Source organism: Cygnus atratus, chromosome 23 (assembly GCF_013377495.2).
Source record: "Cygnus atratus isolate AKBS03 ecotype Queensland, Australia chromosome 23, CAtr_DNAZoo_HiC_assembly, whole genome shotgun sequence".
In the NCBI taxonomy this organism is placed as follows: Eukaryota; Metazoa; Chordata; class Aves; order Anseriformes; family Anatidae; genus Cygnus; species Cygnus atratus.
The window spans coordinates 3,001,745-3,014,869 of NC_066384.1; the positions used below are offsets into that span (position 1 = coordinate 3,001,745).

At 46.6% G+C, this 13,125-nt stretch overlaps 1 protein-coding gene across 1 annotated transcript; it reads left to right on the top strand.

Annotated features, from left to right (window-relative positions):
* Positions 1 to 1,201: 1,201 nt before the first annotated feature.
* On the top strand, positions 1,202 to 12,686 carry ZC3H12A (zinc finger CCCH-type containing 12A). Its single transcript, XM_035561989.2, has 6 exons — positions 1,202 to 1,321; positions 1,488 to 2,081; positions 6,603 to 6,742; positions 7,518 to 7,752; positions 8,291 to 8,397; positions 8,500 to 12,686. Exons 2-6 carry the CDS (start codon positions 1,531 to 1,533, stop codon positions 9,498 to 9,500), a joined length of 2,034 nt encoding a protein of 677 aa, XP_035417882.1. The 5' UTR covers positions 1,202 to 1,321; positions 1,488 to 1,530; the 3' UTR covers positions 9,501 to 12,686.
* The last annotated feature ends 439 nt before the right edge of the window (positions 12,687 to 13,125 follow it).

The following is a 13,125-nucleotide window of genomic DNA, read 5'->3' on the forward strand; positions in this document are numbered from 1 at the left end:
TCTGTCCATCGGGTGACGGCAGTGTCAATATGTGCTGTGCCCACGCACCAGCTGCTCATAAAGAACACACAAATACATCAAGTACCCTTGCTGATATGCCTGAAGCACGTGGCTGCACATTCACGCATTCATTTTGTGCAAAGCTGGCCACTGCCTGGGCTTAGCTTGAACACTGTTTTTGCATTTTCAGTAGTACCCTGGGTGAGTTTGCACTTGAAAATTTACAACCTACAGTTCCCTGCCCTCTGTCCCGTTTCTCTCCCTTTCCAGTTTCAGCCTGCGGGCTTCCTGTGCTTTCCTAAGGACTGAAGTGCACTGAGACTTGGAGTGACGTTTTCCTGACAGCTAGGTCAAAGACTGCTCTTTGCCATGGTGAGGATCAGCCGGCTTGATCCTGCCTGATGTACAGGTCAGGAGACATACGCTTGCTCAGCAGGCACTGAGCACACATTTCGAGCTCTGGGACTCGATCACCACTTGATATCCACCTCTAAAACTGCAGCTGTACCTCACCTGAGCTGGGGGGAGGAAGGAAGAAAGAGCTAGGGTTGGAGTCCTTGTGAAACACACCTTTTAATGGTTTTCACCTCAGAACAGCAGCAGCCAAGGACAAGCTGGAAAGCTGTCTGAGAAACCAGCTGCTCTACCACATCGACCTCTTTGATCCGGGGTTTCACCCGCGTGTGCTAACTCGGGGTTTTGCCGGGTCTCCTGCTCCACTCGCAACCCCGAATCAGCCAGGTGAAAGTGCAGCAGATCGCAAAATCGAGAGTAAAGGCTGTCTCCGCAAGCAGACCAGGAAGAAGATGAATGAATTTACCTAACGAGCGCACTTGTCGGGGCAAATCTGCCTTTATTGCAACACGATTTGCATAAAAACCAGGTGTTTGCAGAAAAGGACCTGTCTCTACATCCACCGGGGTTCATTCCGCGAGGAGGCACTCGGCGGGGGCTGGAAAGAGACCAAAGGGAACAGAAGGGGCCGGGGCAAAGCGGCGGGGATAGGGCCGGGCCTCCCCCACCAGGCGGCGGGGCCCGGGGGCTCGGCGGGGCCGCTGGCGAGGCCCCAGGGGAGGCCGCACGCCCGGGCCGGGCCGGGCCTGGCCCCGCCGCCTCCCGGCCTCTCCCCGGGGCCGCGGCCGGGCGGGGCGCGGGGCGGACCGGGAAGCGGCCTCCGCTCCGCCCCGGCCCGCTCTGCCCTTCCGCGTTGGCGCAGCGCTCCCGGAGCCCCGGTATAAAGCAGCAGGCAGCGGCGGCGGCCGCCGCCTGGTCCCTCTCCGGCCTTATGGAGACGCTGCGGAGGCCCGAAGGGAGGAGGCCGGTAAGGGGAGAAGGGCCGGGGTCGGGGAAGAGCACGCGGGGAGGCCGGGCCGGGTGCTCGGGGCCTCGGGGAGGCGGCCCCGGACGGAGGCCCGGGATGGGGGGGGGGGGGGAGGCCGGGGCGAGGCCCGCCGGGATTCTCTAACGCCGCCGTTGTTGTCCCGCAGGTCCCGGGGGTGAGCGGAGGCCGGGAGGCAGCCGAGGGCAAGCATGAGTGCAGGCAGCATCTCCTCCCTGCTGGGCTGCCCCGGTTGGCGTGAGGCGTTCCCGGTGGGCAGACAGCAGGTCTCTCGGCTGGATGAGAGGATGAGCTCCAGAGATCCGTGTGAGAGCGGGTACCTCAGCCTGGGCGTCCCGCTGCCTGCCCGGGCTGTGAGTCGTGAGGAGGGAGGCCAGCCCGCCATGCTGGGCGCAGAGCCTCCCGAGGCAGCGGGGAGCCCCACGCAGGAGCCCCCCGACAGCCTGGAGATGCAGCTGAAGGTGGACTTCTTCCGCAAGCTGGGCTACTCCTCGGAGGAGATCTACATTGTCCTCCAGAAGCTTGGCCTCAGTGCTGACACCAACACTGTCCTTGGGGAGCTGGTGAAGCATGGCCCGGCTGAGCGGGACCCTATGGAGACCCCGCAGGAGACCAAGGAGGCTCCTCTGGTCCCTCGGGGAGGAGCTGCCAACAAGACCCCTGCACCCATGCCGACTCCAGAGGAGAAGGAGAGTGATAACCTGAAGCCCATTGTTATTGATGGAAGCAATGTGGCAATGAGGTGTGTTTGGGGTTTTGAAGTGGGGACAATAGTGGGTACAAATCGATGCTGCTTGTCCTCAGTGCTGTCCTAAAGTGACCCTGTAAGGTGGTGATTTTCTATGACCCTCTAGCTGTGAGGTGTGCCAAGATCTATGAGCTTAGAGTCTGATAAAACTCAGGATTTTTCACAAAAACTACAACTGGATGTTTTGGTGGTGGCTGGTAATATTTTCCGAGATACCTCACTAGTGTGTGTAGTCCTCTCTGGAGGATGAATGTCACATTTGCAGATGCAGTCTGTCCTGCTGGTCTCTGCCAGCACTTAGCAGTGGTCAAAGGGTGCCCATTCTGACAACAGATGTTAGTTACCTCATGGGGAAACAGAAGCTTCCTTCTGTATTCTAGATGCTGAGGAGAATAACTGAAGATACGTTGTCCTCTTACCTAATGGCTTTATATAAGTTTCTCTAGCAGGAAGTTGCTCAATAAATAAGTACAGGTTAATTAGAGAAGGCTTTGTAATATGGAGCCGTCTCCTGTGCTGAAGGCCAGTCTCCAAATTGGCATTCCTGTATTTTCATTGAATTTCTTTAAAGTAGAGAGAATGCAGGAGTCTGCAAAGGGACAATCTGGCAAAAATGCCCGGAATGGGCAATTCTGCCACTGGTGACACTGACATCAGGGCAGTGCTGCGACTCATCCTTGGTGTCTCTGGCATTCTGGTGTTGGTAGAGAGGTTCTGTCAGGCACTACAAACAAAGAAGGCCTATGGAGCCCCTTGGGTTGGAACAGTAACTTGGGGATACAAAAACCCTAATATTTATTGAGCACCTGGAGTCCTTGTGCTGGTTATTTATTGGTTTGTCCATGTTGATTCTCCTTTCACCTTGGCTTTTGGTTCCCCGTCAGTGAGAGTTATCTGCCACCACCCCAGCTCCTGATGTTGAACTTTCCCCCAGTACACAGATGGGTTCTGGGTTCCGTTTACTTTTTGTACCAGGTTTTGAAGTTGGGTTCCGCAGTTAAAATGAGCTTTTTCACTGCTTTAGTTTTATAGGTCTTGTATGTTTGTGTGCACGTGCTTACTTATTAAAAATGGGTGCACAGAGCTGTTGTGTACTCCAGAGACCTTTTGTAAGGTGAAAGTGCTGAACACAGACTTGATTGCAGGTGTGGTTTTCCCTAAGCCTGTCAGCCATGGCTGACAGTTCTCAAAATAGAACTGAGAAAAGATAGGAGACAGTCTGTGTGACCAGCTGACAGATCCTGTGAGTTCCCGTGTGTTCTGGTGACAGTAGGTTGGGGCCAGGGAGTGAAACATTTGACTTTGGAGTCTTCAGGAAAGTACTGACCTCAGCAGCTGCGTGGTCAATTGAGAAAAAAGGCCTATTGAGAGATGTGGGCTGATAAGTATGATTCTTGTGGTGATGTTTACCTTGGTTAAGTAGTTTGGCTTAAACAACAGAAATGGTTTCATTTATTGAATGAGGAGGCTCTTACCCATGAGAGTTACCCCATAAAGCGCAGGAGAGATTACAGCAAATGTGACTCAGGGCAAGCCAGGCGGTAATAACAGCGGCGATAGGACAGTTTGACATGAGAAACATAGTCTGGCTTTTTTAAGCAATTTGCTAGAAGGGGAATTCCATTCTGAAACTTCCTGTATTGATGGTGTGTGATGTTCCCTGCTGATTCATTTGCAGTGTGTACAGCGGCCTCCCTGAACAGCTCTTGACAAACATATGCAAATCATAGTGGAAATTAGCTTTTACTTCCTTCTAAGGGAATTTTTTCTTGGCTGCTGCCAAATCAGATCAGCCCAATTAGTTACCTTCTGTAGACTCTAGAGCGGTAGCAGGGACTCAATAAATAAGAAATAAGCAGAGATTTTTTCTGTAAGTTAACTGATTATAATAAAAACAATCGGATATTGGAACAGCTCTAGATAATCTGTTTTCCGATTGTTAATGTCAGCCTTTCTGTAACTTGGGATTCTTAAGGAAACACTGAACGCTTTTCATTAGGTGTTAGTTCTGTTGTTAAATGCTTAGCTCTTCTAGAATAATTCTTCTGGTAAAACTCTTCAAAAAACTTTTCAATTTTCTTAATAGCTTCAGAGAAGGGTGAGGACAGGAGAAGGAAAAGTAAATTTTTTTCTAATGGCACAGTTGTACTAGCAGTAATGCCTCTGGGATGTAAGCTGTTAGTAGCTTATAAGGAAGTTTGACCCTGAAGAAGGCGTCTTGCTGGGTTTTGGAAGTAGAGCATGCAGTGTTGGCTGGGTTTGGCTTCCCAAGCCCTCTAGAAAACAAACTGCTGGCTTTGGTTGCTGTAGAGGTGGGTGGGGGAAAACACTAAACTTATTCACCTAGGAAGTGGCTTTTTGCATATGCAAAACAAATCTGGGTTATATTTAAGAAGCCTTGTGTATTTGCTGAAATATAATACAGCACAATGTGATGACAGTTGGAAAATAATCTATTAGATCCATAATTCCTTTGTCTTGAAAGCAAAGAAGCAACAGTGTATGTTCGTAGGCCTGGGAGATACTTGCATGTTTTTAATCCATTAATAGGATAACAGCCCTCTTTTTATCCAAATGCATAGTGTTGTGTGTCTAGTCTCTTTTGTTTTCATTCCCTTTGATACCTACTGGTCTTAAGTGATTTTCATGATGACATAAGAGGTTTGACATTTCAGAAAGTGGGGGAGTTTAAATGCAAACTTGTCAGCAAACTAGTATAGGCTAAACACCTTTGAAAACTATTGATGTTGATGTGTTCTTGAGAGCTGGGCATGAGTGGAGCTCAGCAGTAGTGCTTTGTTGTATGGGGTAGGAGCTACTGGTGATGTCCCCTGTGGTCTTTCCCTTGCTGACATTGCATGAAGAGGCTTCAGCCCTTTCACACAGCTGTGCTTCAGCTTTTCTTTTACAGTTGATTGGTTTCATTTGTGCTCTTTAGGGGTAAGTGTAACCTGCTGGCTGTTAAGTTTCCACATTTGAGGGCAGTGTCTCCTCTGATTATAGGACAGTTTCTCTGCTGTAAGCCTGTGTACACCCTGCTTTACTCTGCTACGTGATGCTGTTTTAACTTTTCCCCTAGTACTTATGTTCATCTTTCTCTCCCTCTCCCCTTCTGCACTTGAAACATTTCCCTTGAGGCTCTCTATGTGCATTCAGACAATATCCGATTGTAGTGTGCTTGCTGCTTTGCTCTGCATACTGCACTGGGCAGTCATGGAGTTGATGGACCTCTGTAATAGCATGTGCTTGTCTAGGATTTAGTCTTCAGCACTGATCCTGCCATGCCCCAGAGCTATGGGCCCTGTTTGTAATGAGTCTTTGAATACTGGAAGTCTGTATAAACATCCAGAGGCGTAACTAAGCATCTGTCCTGTTTAATACTATGCAAGAAATTTCACTTACAGAAGTGAAGGCTTATGAACAGTTGTCACCAGTGCCCCTAACTTGTTGTTACATCTTGTGTTGCATCGAGGCTCTTCTGCTGCTGGCTCCCCAGCTGCTCACGCAGGTGGCCACTGAGATCAGGCAGTGTCACCTTCCACACAAGGCTGACATCTGTTCACTGGCAGGATAAATGGTGTTGGGATTTGAAAATTCATTCAAGTGTAGATAGAATAAGATTTGAGGAAGTAGTGCCCAGATAGGGAAAATCTTGCTGAACTGTGAGACCAGTTATCTTCAGCACAGCCCATGTCAGAGTGTCATCCCAAAATGCAGCCTCTCAGATCCCCGGAATGACAAATCAGGCTGTAACAGAAATACTGAAAGGCTGCCAGAACCATTATCAACAGGAGAGCTGATAACACTGTAAATACTGGCACTCATAGAACAGGACTGGTAGTTTCCTCTTCGAAGTTCTGGAAACTTACTGATATGAACGAATAATGAAGCAGCAGTTTTTTATATTGGTAGGTAGTTTCTGACGCTGTTGTCAAACTTCGTTCCTTAGCTGCCAAGTGCTGTTAACGACATTTGGCACTGATTGTGTTAAGGGAAGCATTGCTGTTTCATGGAAATAGCATGTTTATAGCTGACTCTTTGGGCCATAATATAATGAAACATCTTGCCTTGGTGCTGATGTCCTTGAGGTGCAGAATAACATAAGCAAAGCACCTTGTGAAGGTGCAGCTTGCCATGGCAGAGGTTGGCCACTGGCAGTAGCTAGCAGAAAAGGACAAAGGAAGTTCAAGATCACATTGTGCTCAGGGCTAAAAATAAAGATCTAGGGTCTAGAATTAAAGCAAAAGGCTCTGCTTCAAAGAAGCAATTACTGAATTACTGCTGCTTTGTCTCTCCCATTGAGGATTTGGCTATTTATTCATATACTGAGGTGCTAAAAGCAATAGTGAAAATGAAGATCTTGGTGCTGCTATTTGAGATAAGCAACAAATACTGAGTCTGCTACTCTGACACTCATTTAAGGTTGTCCGAATTGCTGGATCCATTTGTCTAGTGTTTCCTGACTAAGCTGTACTAACCTGAATATTGAAATCCTCATTTTTTTCTTTAATGCAGCCATGGGAATAAAGAAGTGTTCTCCTGCAGAGGTATCCTGCTGGCTGTGCAGTGGTTCTGGGACAGGGGCCACAAGGATATCACAGTCTTTGTGCCGTCTTGGAGGAAGGAGCAGCCACGACCAGATGTACTTATAACAGGTGTGGAAATATGAAAACCAAAAGCAGCTTTTCAGGCTTACTGCTCTGTTGCTTAATGAGCTTGCAAAGTTCTGGCTAGTTAGTAATTAACTTATGAATGGAAGATCTGAGTAGCAGGAGATCCAATAAGCAATGCTGGCCAGCGAGATTTAAAGTCATTAAATTCTCCCCTAAGCAAGTTCTTGCTTGGATCAGTTGGAATAATTCAGAGAACAAAGAATGTAATACTACTCAGCTTAACTTCTTTCATAATTATTGAATTATTCTCCTTTCAGGGACACGCCTTCATGCTATGTGTTTGACACGACACTGTAGACTGTACAGTTTCTACAGGCGAAAAGTAAAACCTCGACAGTGTGGTCATTTTTTTTCAAATTGAGGGGGGTTTACTCTGAATTTACAAACAGCAGAGATTTGAGTGAATTGACTCAAAAGGAACTTACTATGCATGTGGTGTGGCACTGTAAAAGATACCAGCCTGCCAATCTTAAATGCAAATCAATAGTTCAATGTATGCAAAGGATTAGGTGGATGGGACTCACTGTATTCCAGTGGCCTCTAGCACCTGAGTGTTCTCAGGTGCCACATAGGCACTGGGGCTGGGAATCCACCTCTGATGAACCTAACAGCTGGTATGGAGAAAGATGAGAGTACAGGCTGGGTTGCAGAGAGATTAAATTAATTTTCATGTATTTTGTTGTTTGTTTCTTTATCTGTGGGAGGGCCTTCGGGCTGTGCACATTTGTGTAAGTGTGTTCACTGTTGTTTGTTCTAGACCAGTACATTCTCCGTGACCTTGAAAAGAAGAAAATTCTGGTCTTCACTCCTTCCAGGCGGGTTGGAGGCAAGCGTATTGTCTGTTATGATGATCGGTTCATTGTGAAACTGGCACACGAGTCTGATGGCATTGTGGTTTCCAACGATACTTATCGGGACCTGCAGAATGAGCGTCCTGAGTGGAAGAAATTCATCGAGGAGCGTCTGCTGATGTATTCCTTTGTAAATGACAAGTACGTTCCCAATCTTCCTTTGCTTAAAAATGTGAGCATGCAGCTTGTTTTTAGGAAGTAGTAACAAGGGAGACATGAAAAGAGCAAAATGGGGCTGCAGAATGAAAACAACAGTCCCACAGAGATGTTTTTGTAGAAGGAGGAGTGACAGGAAGAACTCCTACCCAACTGTGGTGAGGTACAAAGGTGTGAAGAATTGGAGTAGTCTTTCAGAGCTGTTTGTGGTTTGCAGCTAGGAGCTGTGCTCTAGAGGACTTCCTGGGAAAGCTCAAGGGCTTGATTTCCTCACAGCACAATCATTAGCAGGCCCAGCTACAAGTACTGCTTCTGGTCAGCAGCAGAGCACAAAGACTCTTCTGTGAAGAGAAGTGCTTCTTGCCAGAGGTTAGCAGGTGACTAGAGTTGTCTCTGCAGTGAAATGAGAGATTTTTAGGGCTCAGATAGCTCTTAATATCCAGTGAAATGGAAGATTTCTACAAGAAAAGAAATCTTGACCCAGGAAAGTGAACTGCTCCTGACTGAGATTTATTTTTCCTAGGTTTATGCCTCCAGATGATCCCCTAGGACGACATGGCCCCAGCCTGGATAACTTCCTGAGAAAAAAACCTGTGGTGCCAGAACACAAGAAGCAGCAGTGCCCTTATGGTAAGACCTGCCTTCTAAACTGAAGACCAGTGTCTGTACAAGTATAATTTGTGTGTTTAGTAAAATTCAGCTGTCATTCCATGCTATGCCTTTTCCTTGCAGGGAAGAAATGCACTTATGGAATTAAGTGTAAATTCTACCACCCTGAAAGGATCAATCAACCCCAGCGCTCGTTAGCTGATGAACTCCGAGCCAATGCAAGGCTGTCTCCTACCAGAAGTACCAGTGCTGTCAAGGAGGAGAAAAAGGGCAAAAGAAGTTCCCAGGCAGAGAGTGATAAAAGCTCTTTGCAGAAGGTCTCTGCAGAGAGGAAAAGCTTGACCCATAAAACAAAGCCCGGTGATGTTCCACTTCAGGTCAAAGGCTGTGTGTCAGGCAGTGTTCCTCCTACCAGTGGGAGCCATAGGTCCTCTGAAAGGTACCAGCATCCTCACATGGACTCTCTGCCTTATATCTCTCAGGAGCATCTTGACTCAGGCATTGGGTCTCTGGAGAACCAAATGTCTGACATGTGGCCTTACAGATCTACCAGTCACTGTGATCACTCCCATGCTGAGCAGGTGGCAGTCTGCACCTGCAGTAGGCAGAGATCTGTCTACCCACACTCTTCCAGCTTAGAGCAAAATGGTCTGGTCCCTTATAAGCATGGTTCCCATAAATCTTCTGCCTCTGGTGCTAGCTTCTTGCAGTATAACCCTGAGATATCTCACTCAGGGCCACCTCACTCTTTCTCAGGCTATGGAGTACCCATACACCCAACTAATGCAGGGCAGTACAGCCTGCCCAATGAGTATAACGCCCCTCCGTCTCATTCTCGTGAGTACTGGTCTGAACCATACCAGATGCCTCCTCCTCAGGTGAGATCTACCAGTGTGCAAGATCCTCGGTCAGTGCAGAGAGCCCCGGGGCCAACATACGGGGACTCCTGCCAGTGGGTGTCTGACCAGTTTGTAGAGGAGAGGGCCAACGTGCATGTCAAGCTGTGTGGCATATTTCATCCCCATTTAGTCGATGCTGTGATGAGCCGTTTCCCTCTGCTTTTGGATCCCCAAAGGCTAGCTGCAGAGATACTAACATACAAGTCTCAGAATCCAGGTATATGAGGCAGATGCCAAGGGCAGCTGGCATGCCAAGCTTGCAGGGCAGTGTTTGCACCCTGTAGCTGCCATAGATGCCTTTTGAGGGCTCCTCCTTGTTCCTTGGAAGTCTTAGGCTCCAGCTGGAGGCTGGATACCAGATGTGGTATGCTCACAGTGATTTCTGGTGTAGTCATGACAGTGTGCCCCTTAAAGGTGTGAGAGCAGTCTGTGGCCCTGTCCTCCCCAGATGATGCTGAAGAGAGTCTGGGTACTGGGCAGGAGGAGAGGCTGCTGTTTCGGAGCAGGGTTTTTCCCCTGGGGGTTACATGGTGAGTCAGGTACACCCTAAATTCCTGCAGTTCAGAACTGAGCATGGCTTTACTCCTCCCAGTAGCTCAAGTTTTGAGATGGCTCAGTGTATGATCAGGCATGCAGAGGGAGGACTTTGTGGGGCCTGTGAAAGATAAGGGGATACCACACTCTGTAGTGGAGTGAGGCTTTATGTGAAAACTGAAATGCATTGTCGAGACTGTTCCTAGCCCTTTACTGAGCATCTTTACTAAACTGTACTATGCAGATCTGTGGAAAATGTTGGGTTATAAATCTAGTATGAAGCTAGGTTTAGCTGACTTTAATTTGGCTTTATTGGTGCAATTCTTTAATGATACTTTCCATGCCCCTCCCACTTAAGCTTACCTTCCTGAGACAAGGTAATTCTATGGTCTGTACCCCAAGTGCTCAGCAAGCTGCTCAGCTCCCAGAAATAAGAGGAGCTAGGAATATAATCCTTCCTTTCTCAGGATGAAACACCTGACACTGCTCCAAAGCTGCATGTGAGTTGTTTGGCATTTGCTGGAAAAGGCATTAGTCAAAACGTGTGGCTGACCACGCTGTTGATGCTGCTCTAAAACATTGGCCTTGCCTGGTATCCTGTCTTTGGCTTTTCTCTGTGTAACACTGACAAAGAGAATTTATGATACTGTGCCTTTTGTCTTGAGACAGCAATAGTTTTGAGCATTCAGTAAAACAGCTGTAGTCATGTCTGGACTGCTGCCAATACTGTTCCTGAGGATTCCTTAATATTCTTTGTAAAGCTGTTGCTTCATCTTCCTTCTCACTATTTTGCTGTCCCCTTAAGCTTTGTCAAACTGTAACAGCATCCAGAAATGTAGAATGAGACTTACTTGGTAAGACTGTTCCCCTTTCGTTCCCTGTTACTCTGTAAGATGTTTTTTTTTTTTACTGTAGATACTGTAACAGATTTTAAATATGCAAAAACAATTGCTGTAGTAATTGGTTCTGGTCCTGGAATTTCATTGTGCGTAGAGTGCAAAGAGGTTTCTTGCACTGCAGGCCAGAAGCAGTTGATTTGTTGATACACATTGTATCTGTGTTTTGTTTTGTTTTTTTAATGTCCATCTTGTGGTTAAACCAAGGTTGTTGAGTGGCAAGTTATGAAGGGGAGAGTGGAATACAGCTATTGCCGAGAACTCCTGAGGAATGGTTTTGTGTATTACTGTTCTTCCCTCTGTCTAAGGAGTGACCTACCCAAACTGGCACCATGTGCCATAAAAACCACAGGGACACAGAAACCTGTATACCTGGTTAATTATGATACATTACAAATTAGTAATGTTTCATGTTAGTAAGCAAAATGCTTCTTAATTTTAAGTAACCTGATACTTTGCATATTTGTAAATTACAGGAAAAATGGTTTTTAATGTTATTGTCAGCAACTTGCTGCTTGATGCTGGTTTTAATTAGTACTATTCTCGACTCAGCCATTGTGTTACTTGGCGTAGTGTTTTTGTTTTTCTGGCAGAATGCTGATATATGCTTCTCTTGCAATCAGAAGACTAACAATTTATACTCAAAAGTTGACATTTTACTGAACTTTCTGTATCCTTACGCAGTATATAGTTTATGTACTGAATGGAGGCAGCTGTGTGAAAGCCATGGCAAAGTAAGAACTTGTGTTATATAAATAAAAACTGCTGAGTTGAATTATTTGGGCTCTGGTGGCTTTTTGGAAGACCATTCAACATGTAGCTTGCTTTCCAGGGAAGTCAGAAGATATCCTGCCTCCCTGGGGATCCTCTGGTGGTCTCAGATCTCCACACACAGGTGAACAGCAGCAGCAGTCTGGCTGGATGTTGACAGGCTTAATTGATGCAGTATGATAGGTTAAAAAAAATTGTTCCAAATTGCTGTAGTAGATAATAGCATGTCCAGTTATTTGTTTACTATGGCATTACTGAGTCAATCCATGGCACAGGGGATGCACTGGCAATTAAGGTGTGATTAAGGCAGCAACGCAGTGGTATACGTGACTCTGACTTGGCAGTACGAAAACTGCAGTGTTGGGTATCTCGGTTGATAACACATAGTACACTCCTGATTATTACGGAGGAAAGTGTGGGCTGTGGATCAATTTTAATCTAAAATTTAGTAGTTCTAAAGTACAGAAACAAATGCACATTTTCTCCGGTTATGCAGCACGTCTGTGCCAGATATGAGCGTGATGGTGTGCTCATTGTAACGTGTCAAGACTTTGCTCTAAAGCTTTGTTATGAGCTGGGAAGGAAAAGCAGTAAGAACTGAAGTGCTTGCATTTCAGGAGATGAATCTTCCCCTCCCACCTGCTATATTGTAGTACAGCATGTTCTTATCTGACTTGGCAAATAATTTTATGGTCCTTATTCAAATTTGTGCTCTTAATACAGGGCAATGACTATTTCTAGTTAACAAAAACAAGAAGAGCAGGTGCTCCTGGGAATATTGTTTTGCTTCAAAAAACAAATCTGAAGTCTGAGCCTCATTATCTGAAAGGTCATTATCTGTTGCAGAGGAATCCTTGGAAGGATGTTGCATGTGAAGTAAGCCTGTGTGGCTCTGTGTGCATGTGATGGGCCGTGGTGAGGGGGAATTAAGTGATGGGTCAGATTGGAGCCGATCTTTTAACTGGGTAAAGACCTCTTTGCAGTGGGGTTTGTATCTGCTATGAGTTGTTGGGTATAAGGTGAGGTGTTTGGTGTTAGCTGACAGCCAGTTAAACATTCTTGCCCCTAAATTACTTCCTCTCTAGAGGCGTTCCTGGCAGTGACATTTCTTGTAACCCAGAATGAAATCTGTACAGCTGAAAAATGTTACAGGATTTCAGGGCTGGGTCTTCCTGTAAAATCCTAATAAATGTTAGTTCTTCGGGATGCGTACATGTGGGGGAAATTCTTTTTTTTATTTGTTAAACTGGAACTGATACAACTAAAAGGATCTTTACAGAAACAGTTCCACTGCCGTAACCAGGAGGGGAAGAGCTGGTGCGGGCTTGGTTTAGCTGTGATGTTAACACCTCGTTTCCATTGCAGAGGTCGTCCTGGTGGCGTAGGGACTGACCCTCCCAAATCTCTCCATAACACAAAACTGATCAAACCCATACCCACAAACTGCTGCTGTGTACGTTGCAATGCCACCTGGAAAACCCAGCTGAAATCCAGCCACTGTTCTTCTGAATTCTCTCGTGAGGTTCCTGTGTAGGTGAACCTGCCCCTGCTTGAGCGTAAGTACAGCTTCTGCTCGACATGCCCGTGGTTATGTTCACTGTGGTGCTGAGATGGTCATGAATCACGGGGAACGCTGGTCAGAGTTGTCA